Source organism: Vigna umbellata, chromosome 7 (genome assembly GCF_029865625.1).
Source record: "Vigna umbellata cultivar VRB3 chromosome 7, Vumbellata_1.0, whole genome shotgun sequence".
Lineage (NCBI taxonomy): Eukaryota > Viridiplantae > Streptophyta > Magnoliopsida > Fabales > Fabaceae > Vigna > Vigna umbellata.
The window spans coordinates 47,383,129-47,394,991 of NC_142171.1; the positions used below are offsets into that span (position 1 = coordinate 47,383,129).

The 11,863-nt window shown below is 35.6% G+C and overlaps 1 protein-coding gene across 3 annotated transcripts; it reads right to left on the reverse strand.

The window, feature by feature from the left end:
* VPS34 (vacuolar protein sorting 34) lies at positions 1–11,617 on the reverse strand. 3 transcript variants are annotated; one of them, XM_047312631.2, is made up of 18 exons: positions 11,394–11,617; positions 11,151–11,247; positions 10,587–10,683; positions 8,268–8,420; positions 7,959–8,165; positions 7,433–7,611; positions 6,027–6,174; positions 5,393–5,488; positions 4,690–4,825; positions 4,481–4,602; positions 3,689–3,880; positions 3,322–3,492; positions 3,022–3,159; positions 2,111–2,265; positions 1,164–1,307; positions 919–1,066; positions 660–840; positions 1–284 (listed from the first exon to the last, which is right to left on the reverse strand). In XM_047312631.2, exons 1-17 carry the CDS (start codon positions 11,503–11,505, stop codon positions 703–705), a joined length of 2,433 nt encoding a protein of 810 aa, XP_047168587.2. In that variant the 5' UTR covers positions 11,506–11,617; the 3' UTR covers positions 1–284; positions 660–702. The 3 variants fall into 3 exon arrangements, with proteins under 3 accessions (XP_047168587.2, XP_047168579.2, XP_087950753.1); XM_047312623.2 differs by having other exon boundaries at positions 3,689–3,883; XM_088094627.1 differs by lacking the exon at positions 1–284 and adding an exon at positions 291–477 and having other exon boundaries at positions 3,689–3,883.
* Between the last annotated feature and the right edge of the window lie 246 nt (positions 11,618–11,863).

Below are 11,863 nucleotides of genomic sequence, written 5' to 3' on the forward strand. Positions count from 1 at the left end.
TGGGTAAGAGGGCTTCTTTACAAATGAAATTAATTTGACCTAAATGAACATTAGTTTGGTACGATAAGCATTTTATAACTTACCGCTGCCGCCTTGATACAACCATGACCAGAAGAATGAAAGAGAACTACTTTTATTTACATTGTTGCCAACAATATCACTACCTTCAGAATAATTGGTTTAGAAATTACAAGTGCGTATATACATCTGCAGTCAGGGCATTGTGGAATTCCAAACCATACATTATTTCAGCTGCTTAGAAGCCTTAAAGGTAGCATCAGGTTCTGGAAACAGGAGATACAATGTGAAAAAAAAAACCTAAAGTAACTGTAATTGAATTTGTCTAGCATGCACATGTTTTCAGTAGATGAGATCTTTCTGTTTGACAGAAAGAACCTTGAAGAATTGAAAATTCTTCGGATTCACCAAATGCGGATGAAAATTGCATTGCAGCTACTATGATGTTCCAATCATGTACTGATAATCATATGTCAGAGTTGCAATTTCAGAGCTAAGGGAAGCTGCTTTGGCATGATTATGATTTAAATTGAGAGCTTAAAGACATACATCAAAACAAGCAGTTGTATACTAATACCTAGGTCAGTTAAAGAAAAAATTTGGGTTCTACCTGTCTTACTGAGAATAGCAATAAAAATTACCTGATTAATTACACAGTGAAATAACACCCAATAAATACTGGGGTTACCGCCAATATTGAGCCCAACGATGGATAGTCTCAACCATCTGAGGGAATAATGCACTCACACTCTCATTGATAAGGTCCTGGAAGAAATGTATACTAGCTTCGTCGTCCAAGTCCAACCGAAACTTCTCCTGAAGCTGTACATCCATAATGTCATCGAATAAGAGCAAGTTAACAGATTATTTACATGATTATTAAAACATAAGGGGTCTCACCTTAAGAATCCCCTTTTCAGGATCAGAGGCTATGTCAGGAATATTGGAACCCGCCATTAAGTAAAATAGATTTAAAATTAGGTTACTGGATTTGCGAAGAATGTTGTATGCTTCACAACAATAGGACTTGAACCTTGTATAATATTGGCTGCATGGGAGACAAAGAAATGAATCACTATCTCAAAATTTAAGCTACAAATCACAACTACCTTGAATCTAAAGTGAATCATCAATGGGAACTGTACCTTTCAGCTCCACCCATAGCCTCAACCATTTCCTTGCAAAGCTTCATTGGTGGTGGAAATGGCTTAGGATCTCGCCCAAGAATAAAACCAAAATCAACATGGAAAAGACCTCCATCATTTCTAAGGAGGAGATTGTCCAAATGCCTGCCCAAAAAATTAAAGTTCAGTCAAAATAGGGACAAAATATAAATTCAGTGAACAATGCAACAAACTTAAAATTTAGAATAATGTGATGTAATGTATCTTATCCTTCTTCACTTGAAAATGAGGAAACAATCTTGGAATCATTTGTGAGTTATGTATAAAGATAGACAAATGGCAGCAGCACTTGAGAGCCTGGTTCATTTATTTTCAACCTCTTTTCTCCATTTTAGACTCCATCTTCTTTAATTGATAGAATGAGTGTGACCGTTGTTTAGATTGTCAAAAAGCCAATTGAAAGAAAAATAAATAGAAAAGATTCTGAAAACGATTGTATGGAGTGAGTTCATCTTATAAAGTTGATTACAATAAATAAAAATAATTATAGGATATTTTATTCTTATATACACCTCTAGATATTTATTATGTTTCTAACAAAGCCAAAGCAACCTATCTGGTGTAAGGGCAAAAGACAAGGACCTCTTGTATATGTTAAAGTCATAGAACCAAGAGAAGCAGATAATTTCATAATAACACGTTCAGCCTTTCCAAATCCTAGTTGTGAACTTTCTGATAGCTAACAGAACATGAAACACCCAAAAGAACAACTATCCTTGTTCACATTCACACCCACCCAACTCTATCAACCAATTACCCCATTTTATTGGAGGTGGGGGCCGTGGGGAGGTTGCATACGTGATCTCATCGGCACATTACAGTAACAAAATTAGAAGTATCGAAACAACATATCAATGCTTAAATAGTTGGATGGAAAATGGTGTGTGATGAATAAAATTAGGGATCACCTATCTCCGATACCAAGTATATATGTGATAACAGAGTAGCCAGCACAGCTTTTTATAAAAGTTTCAAGGCAGGTGGCTGTGATTCCAAAAGGTCCATGGTCATCAGGATGAAATTTCTGCAAATAGCTTATGATGCTACGATGCTCCGATAAAATCTAGTCACAAAAATATTATATATTAGTATAGCAATTGCAAGATTGTGCAACCTAAAACAACCATTATTAAATATCAAAAACTAAAGAGCTAAGCGTATATATGTAATTAATACATTTCAATATCCAATATCAATTAGTAATTAACAACCTGACAGGTACTTGAATTCCTATTCCCAAAGTGATCTTTTTTAGAACACTATAAAATAAAATCTTTCACGGAAATATTACCAAGTAAACATATAAACTTATACATAGATCAAGTGACCAGGCTAAAACACAGCTACAAAAATTCCAGATATTTTTAATATTTTCTGCAATGTCATAATGTCTAAGTCAATGAATCATTTTCAACTCCTTGAATTGATAATATCAAATAATTCAGTGTAGAGGCAGATATGAAAATAAAGACAAGATTCATAAAACTTAGACCAAAAGCATTAAATTAACAAGCCTTTTTCTTATAACTTGAATTTGAACATACCTCAACACTATAAAAGTGACTTAAAAGGAAATTGACATTCCACTTATACATTTTATTTTAGGCAAGTCACTAGTCAGTGTAAAATCTCCAACATCTCTGTTAGTCAAAAACAGGTAAATATGCTACAACTTACTACTAAGTGTTAGGAAATTAACACTTAACTATCAAACTTAAACCCTATATATTTCAATGCAAGAAATCTTCAGTTACAAAAAGAAGCAGTGACTACATTGCTAATATAAGAAACAACTTTTAAAATGTATAAATCGCCATACCAGGGCCAATGAACGAGAAGGAATAAATTCCAACATGCCTTCATCTTGTCCAGTTGCTAGCACCTTGTATGGTGTTAGATGCAAGTCAAGATTTTCTAGCTTAAGCAATCGGTCCATTAGTGATACCATTTGAACAACCTACATAAAACCAACATTTATACAATTGAACTCGTGTTTTCTAAATATCTATCATGTGTGCTAATGAGCATAGGGAAAAACATGTATATTTGGTGCGTCAACACACACATGATTGCATTTGCATACATAACAGGGAGACAGAAAAAGGATAAGTAGGAATACCAACTGGTCCTGCCGAATATCATCTCCCTTTTTGAATATAATTTTACTAGTTCCACCATTTGTTGTTCTAAAAGTAAGGCGCAGAGGATGCAGTGCACTTTTAAATATTGATGACTCTGAAGGTACAATGCCAATGATGAGGACACCAGGTGCCAAAGGTGATCGTATTGGCTACAAGTGAAACATAGCAACAATAAACATACATTTTAACGACTTTAACAAATTCACTATATACAACTATTGGAAATAAAATAAATAGTGGAAATTAATAGTTTGTTCAACATTCATGATTAATTAATGTAAGAAAGTAAAAAAGATGAAAACAATAAACGATCATATAGCTTCATGTTAGATTATTTATACCTACCTCATCAAAATAGGTAAGTTCACTGAGAAGACCTGTAAGTAGTTGTCTAAGCTTTTCAATCTTCTTTTGTGTATTACCACGAACATTCCTTAGATCTCTAGTGACCGTACACAACTGAGCAGTCAACTCAGTCTGGCGTACCAAACTCTGCCACTGTTTAAACCCATCTTCCTCCCCATTCACACCAGCTGCCTTCTAAGACAAATGAGAATAATTGTCATGTTTGAGAATGAATTACTCCAAAATTAAGCCACACAAATGAAATTATGATGACATATTTAAGAAATCTATTTATTCATAGAGTGATACAAATTTCAAATGTGGTCAAATATGAAAATATTTTCTGATGTAGGTATTAGAAAATGGGCTTAGTCTAGCACAACCCAACAAAACCAACTTGTAAGACACACCCCTTCATACCAAGGACTTAACATCTCGAGCATCCAACAAACTTCATTTAGATAAGCATACTATAATATCATAACAGAAAGAAAGTTTAGGCTTAATTCAATCCTACATAGCGATTTATAAGGTGAGATTTTACCTACTTATATACTGTAATTTAACCATATCTCTAGTCAATGTGAAACTCCAATAATGAGTTCAGATGAAGAAATAATGGATTAGATATTCTAAATTTGCAACGGTAAAGCAATGTGCAACATGTAATCTTTAAAAATAATATATTCCTAATGTAGACAAGAGGAAAAATGATTCATCATTATAACAAGTGCAACAGAAGCAAAACTTTGTAAAAGTAAATGGTACATATTAAGAAAATTGAGTTCAAACCTTCATCATATTCTCCTCCAGAATCTCATAAGTGCAGTAAAATCGTTTAGCATATGCAGGATCATATAGTTCAACAGCCACATACCAGCGAAGAAAGCTTGCCAATTCAATATTGCACAATGCTGACAAAATTCAGGTTTCTTTCAGAAAATAATTGAATATAACTAGAATCAGCACCTCAAATAGCATTTAAATTCTCAAGCACCTACCACGTTGAACAAGGAAATGAGAAAGACGAGATTTGTCAGAACGCTCAAACCGAAGAGCCTGAACCAATTGAAGCAAGTAACACTGAAGCTCTTCATCATCAGCTCTTTCAAGAACACTAACTGCATAAGCACGGACCTGAAATGAAGCAATTGAGAAATGGCCACATTTGGTTGTACAAATTTCTGCTCTTTGAATGAAAACGAAGTTGCACTATTAAGTCATGCATCTATAACAACAGTAAGGCAGGGAGTGGAATGTCATGTTTGCTCCTACACTTGGTTTGGAATGATATGTTTATGGCAAATTACACTAAGGTACAGAGAGATTGGGCTGATTTAATACATTCCTTTACTGTTTGTGATTCCAGTTTTCAGTTATGGAAGATACATTATTCTCCCCCATCATCCCTAGTTGTAACAGTCTTCTCTGCTATCTGGTAAAATTTATTTTTCAAACTAATAATAACATGTGAGAAAACTAAAGGAAACTTTCTTGGTTCTTGCCACTATGTCTGTTGATGCCGACATATTGATAGTTAAGTGTATCCCGCTATTAATGGGTTGAGGGCATTACATTCATTATTAATGCTTCGATTTTTTCTCTGTACTAGTACAACATCAAACTGCAAACCTAATTAATATGAACACAAGATATACAACCATATTGGCTACAATTTTCCCTATGGTCACTCTTAAAAAGTACCTCTTCACTTTCAAAAACAGGAGACAAAAGTTCCAGTGCATCAGAAACATCAATCATTTCCCACTTGCCCATCAATTCTAACGCTTGTTTTGCTTCCTGGATAAAAACAGCATCATCAAATGAAAAATTACACAACTTATTTAGCAATAAGAATTCAAGGGAAAAAAAGAAAAAAAAATAGAGATAGGAAGGTAAGATACAGACAAATTCAAGAAAAAAAAAAAGCAACGACGTCGTTGTGTACATCAAGAGCCACTACAGCAAGACCATTTGGATCTAGATTTTTATTAGAGTTTGACTTAAAAATTTTCTTGATTTAAGTGGTATTTTACCCCACGTTTGGTAATTAGAGCAAATGGTCGTCACACTAATACCCTTGCGGAAGAGTTTTCTAAAGGAAAGATGCACTGATCTTTCTAATTCATTAAAAAAAACATAGCCAATAGTGAGGTATGATCAGAGCTGCTACATGTGGAGAATGAGTGCAGAATGTACTATTAACTACTTGAGAAAACCTAATATATACCGCTCCTACAAAATAACAAAGACCATTTATAATGATTTTTTTCTCTTTTTGATCAGCAATCATTTACCATGATATCTGTTACTAATTCCCATGATAGTAAAGGCTGACCTGAACATCACTCCATTCAACACAACGCAAGAACTTTGTAAGAGCCCTCTTTTCAGACATCAAAGAGAAGCGGAATTTCCACAAGAGCTGTCTCTCATCTCCACTCAAAGTCCTTGTTGGTGGATATTTTAGTATTCTCTGAATTGACCTTGACATAAATGATCAAATAAAAAGGTTAAACAATGATCTATATAATAAAGATGATAAAGTACAATATTATAGAGGGAAAAAAAACGCTGTTCATAACAGAAACCATTAGAGAAATGAAAAAGGTTTGTCAGAACTACTAATACTTGACAAAACAAAATTCCCAGAATTTACAGCTAAGACAATTAGACAAATAAGAAGGGAATCCTAATAATTAAATTTTCAGTTATTGCACATAAATATGATCTAGATCCCTTCAAAATGGAACAGCCACATAGCCCTGGATAGAAATGTATTATTTCAATTCTTTCACATAAATACATTTTAGTTTTTAATTGCAAATTCTGTAAGACAAATCTGACTATAATTGTTTTACTGAAATTAAATTATTAAATAAATCCCAGTTAAATCTGAAATCATTTAGTTTAGAACCACCCACCACTAAAATGTGGTAATATAAGTATTATGGTCATTGACACTAACATTATTACACAGCAAAATGTCCATGTGTATTTGAACCGTTGCATCAAATCTGCTATGAACATATCCTCTTTCTTTATCATAGTGTTTGGGTGGAAGGAAATGGAGGGGAAGTCAGGATGCTTTAAACCTTTTTTGTTTAGTTCATTATTTAAGAGAAAGGGAAGGGAAATGGAAGGAGCAAAATCCATTCTAATCTAATTTTGGCTTTCCTCCAATATTGGCATCTATTTTAAACCTGCCAGTCCCTTGTAATGGTTTGAATTTCTCCTTTGGCCTTCGATACTTTTCATGGCAAATATTAGGACTACTCACTCATTCCTTTTGCCTTTGTATTATCAGTTTTATTCATGATTGATTGATTAATAATTTAATGTTTGCATAATGTTCTTTGTAAACTGATAGATGTTGCAATAATGTACTAATGTGAACTCTATATAAGTTTCATTCTATTTTAATTTTGTGCATGTTTGATTGTGTTAGATGGATCATCAAGATTGCAAATTAGCAGTTACTATGGTTTGACTTGCGCCAAAGGGCTATAACTTAACTTTCATCTGTTGTTTATTATTATGTTAATAGGATGTCTTGTAAGAGAAAAGTTAGTTATTGTACAAGCTCAGAGAGAGAGGGGGGTGTGAAGAAATAATGAGTCTACCATATGTGTGTGTCTCACTGAACAAATTAACCATTACAAATACTGAGGAGGTGAATCATTTCCAACATTAATCTGATTGATATAACAGGGAAATTATATTTCTATAAAATTTTAAGCTTACTTCCTCTCATTTGAGCTTGGCTTCAGATCCCTGTCTATGACACCACGGGTCAAACTCCTAGCTAGCTTTAACTGTTTGTGCTCGGATGGATTTATCTTTCCAACTTCTTGATCCCAGACAATAACAATATCATTAGTTGAAGCTATAGGAGATGGCAACAGAAAATTTGAACCAGATTCCTACATTTTGTAACAAATAAGAGTTAATGCATGTGTAAGATAAGTATCAGCATTTATAATTCTTGAAGAAGAAAAACAACTGCATCAATAACTTCAGGGGTTCCTTGGTAAACTGATAACTTTACAACAGTATGCATGGTAGGATACCATGTATGCACTTAGCTACACAAGACAAGGGGATCATAAATACAGAACCATTTTTGTACAGGAGTATTTCAAATAAGGGAGGGAGGACCAGTACACCATGTTGATATTTTACCCAAAAGAAAAAAAAAAGAGAATATATATATATATATATATATATATATATATATATATATATATGTTTGTTCTTTGCCCAAGAATACCTGAAAAACAACTCGATGCTCAAAACTACAGAAGTCAACAACAAGGTAATGAGAACTTCCATTTTTCAAGCTTTCCCGTTCCTTGATTTTCTCCATAGCTTTAAATGTGAGGCGGTCCAACCAGTCTACTCGTTGAATTTGACCTCGTTCATACTTGTTCACAAGCTTTTCCAATCGTTCCAATTCTCCACGTTCAAGCTTAGGGACCTAATGAGAACAAACGAAAGTATGTTTTGTAAGACTGAAAGATTTCAACAAATTAAACAAAAAAAGAAAATGAAACTTATGCTTGTTTAAAACATTCACTACCTTTCCAGGTGTAGTAGTAGGAGATGTCCCATCTGCCTCTTTTCCCGCCCAAAGCCTAAGTTTTTGCTTCCCAGTTTTGAGCTGTTTTTTGTTATTGAAGAGAAGAATTGTAGCTCCACCAATCAATCCTTCACCATGTGAAAGATCCCAAACCTATTATTCATACAACAACGTTAGCAAAATAATGAAGCTCACACTTCACAAATTACAAAGAAAAATTTTGGTATATCGGAAGCTGATAAATTCAGACATAACAAGAATTTAGTTCTTGCAACACTTGAGATTGAAAGTGTAAAATAATTCTAGAGGGCTTGATTGATCCCTCTCATAATCTTCTATTTATAAAAAAAAATTGATACAAGAATACATTATAATTAGACACAATATAATCATGATAATTAGAGTAACTCTAGACACAATATAGTCATGATAAATAGGGTAACCCTAGACACAATATAATCATGATAAATAGGATAAATATCCTGACACTCTCCCTCAAGCTGGAGCATACAAATTGTATGTATCAAGCTTGGAATAAATAAACTCAATCTAATATCTTTTTAGGAACTTAGGAACTTCGACTTAGAACAAGATGCACGTATGCTTCAAATCATCCAAAGAGAATGCCTATAAACCAAATTGCACTCGCAATCCAGCATAGCCAAAGAGACTCTTCTTGAAATATAGGACTCGTCTTCAAGAATGTGCAGTAAACCGATGACAATGGTCAACGGATAGCAAAAGTGCAAAAACACAATTGACAAACAACTCACAGCACTCATGGAGAATAATATTGGGCATTAGTGGACAACCACAAAACTTCAACTAACACCATGAAACTTCAACAAGGATGACTTTGATAAATGAGATTTCCATTAAAAGTGGATGACAACCAACAATGGTAGACAACGACAAACTGTAGGGACTAAATTGTCATCACTAACTGATGGGGCCTGTAGTGGCTGGAAGCAACAAAACTACAGGAACTGTCATCACTAGCTAACAAGGACAAAATGTCATCACTGACTGATGGGGCATGCAATGAGTGGAAACATATTGCAGTGGCTGGAAACGTACTCCCCCTCACGGAAAACGACGGAAATGATGGTCTCTTTATTCATCAAAGGATCCAAAAACAGATCTGACAAGGGACTGGTGAAATTGTTTGACTAAGATTCTGAATCTTGCCAGAAATAGACTCTCCCTCATGCCATGAGGAACCTTCAACCTATGACTTTGGTGTTGAAACAGAGGTATAATGCTGAAATAGAGAGTTTTTTTTATTTGGTCGAGCGAGACGAGTGACAGTGACGCGGTGTGATTTCGACACTGGAAAGGTGGCGTGTGACAAACACGCGCCGGAAGCTTATCGGAGAGAAGTCATGCATGACAGCGCGTGTGGATGAGAATGAGGCAACGACTAGGGATGGGTCGTGCTCCTCGAGGCACACAAAACCCCTAACTTCGCCAGAGAAAATGTAACAACATCAAAGGCAGACGTCGAACAGATGTGGCGCGCGTGGCGGCGCCTGGATGAGAACTAGCCCTTGACACAGGCGGGGTTGGCTGTCGCTTAAGGAGGCAATCCAGATCAATTGGTTGTCGGACTAAATTGTGCAGTGATCGACGGTGGACAGTGGCGGACGACATCGGAATGGCAAGGAACAACAGCGGACGGTGGTCGGCAGCAGACAGCGGCAGACGGTGGTCGGCAGCAGACAGCGGCAGACGGTGGGCGGCAGCAGACAGCGGCAGACGGTGGGCGGCAGCGAACAGCGGCGGACAGTGGCAAATGGCGTTGGGAACAGAGGTTGATGGTGACAAAATTTTGTGGACAGCTCCTCACGGTGGCAAAACAGTGCTAGATGGACAACGACAAATGGCACCAAACAACGACAAACGACGCCGAACAGCAGCAAACAATGCTTGACAGTTGCGGACAACAACTAAGGTTTGGAGACTAGACAGAAATCAGAACGGAACGGCTCATTGAGGTATTTCAGAAAAGATGAAATTTTTAAGGCCGCCGGTGGCAGCGGCCACTGGCCACCGGCGGCAACAAAGATAGAGTAGGAAGAAACTCAGAGAACCTGCAATGATACCAATTTCGGTAAAATAATTCTAGAGAGCTTGATTGATCTCTCTCATAATCTTCTATTTATAAAAATAAATTGATAAAGAATGGTAACCTAGACACAATATAATCATGATAAATAGGATAAATATCCTAACAGCAACAATTCACAGTTGGGAATAAAACAAGTTTTGTGCTACTTGAAAGAAGCATAAATAAGCTTTTAAGCTAAATGTGCAACTTACAGTGAAGGTGAGTTGTGACTGAGCAGTTAAGTCTCGATATTTAGTTGTTAACGTGATGAGCTCATTCCAACAAAATGGTGGTCCTGCGGATTCCAACCTTCACCAGATGATTTAAAAATATTAAAATTCTCAAATACCTTGAAATTTCAGTAATATCATCACTGTTAACACATTGCTGATTGGGTAAAACATTCCAAAAATTGGTTAAAAGATCCCACCCAGTCGAATTCAAAAAGTTCCTAACACAACACCTCACCTACCAAAATAGAGGAACATGCATATGAAAACAAAAAGAGTTATAGAAGTGATAAATCAGCAAAAAAACAAATCTCATCGGATAAAATTAATTCCTCGAGTACATAGTAGCAAGGTTATGCGATCAACACTTTTAGGAGAGTGCTGGGAACACACTCTATAACACTAGCTCTCTAACACACTCTCTCCCTTTGATTAAAGTTTATTGGAAGTATCATCCTAGCATTCTTTAAACTTTGATACCAAAGTTGCATCACGTGTGAAATATATACAGGAACCAAAATAGCTCAATTAAAAAAAAAAAAAAACCTCGTTCTGGTTGGAAGGCCAAACGGTGCACCATCAATGAACAACGCACACTCCACATATATCTCCGAGATTCTATTCTCCGCGGGAGCATTGTTTTCTGCAATAAGCAAATAAAACTGTGAAGTGCAGAACCATGGAGTTTAATTGATGAACATTTGAGATTGCACAAGGGCTTAAACTGAGACCAGATAATTGGTGAATTGAATCATGACATGAGGAATTAGAAAAAGAGTGGAAAAGAACCTGAATTGGGGAATTTGGAAATGGGGAAACTGCCTTCGAGACGCTCAATGCGGAAAGTGACGGGAAGATTGATGTCGCATGACAAGAAGAAGCGAAACTCGTTACCGGTCATTGGAACTACTTGTTTGTGCTGAACCAGTGTTTGATGAATCACTTCCACGATAACAGAAACAGAGTCCAATCGGATCGGAATTTCTATTCTTCACCTTCATGCCAGAAACAAAGAGAGAATCACCTTCTTTTGCATTATTTATATGTTCTCCTTTTCGGCCCATTATTTTATGATTTTGCGTTTCGCACCCTCGTTTTTTAAATCCTTACCGTGTATTTAAATGATAGGTTTCAATAATTTTAATAAAATGGAAATGCATGATATTTGAATTAGTTGTATTTAGATTCTCTGTTAATATTTTGTTTAGATGGATTATTACATTTCAATTTTCTTATTTGATAAAGCAGTTGAATTTATT

Coding starts and splice junctions, on each gene's coding strand:
- VPS34 (XM_047312623.2), bottom strand. CDS start 11,505: ATGACCGGTAACGAGTTTCGCTTCTTCTTGTCATGCGACATCAATCTT. Junction 3,884..4,480: donor TGGAGGAGAATATGATGAAG/GTTTGAACTCAA, acceptor CATTTGTCTTAG/AAGGCAGCTGGTGTGAATGG. Junction 1,067..1,163: donor GCTATGGGTGGAGCTGAAAG/GTACAGTTCCCA, acceptor TCTCCCATGCAG/CCAATATTATACAAGGTTCA.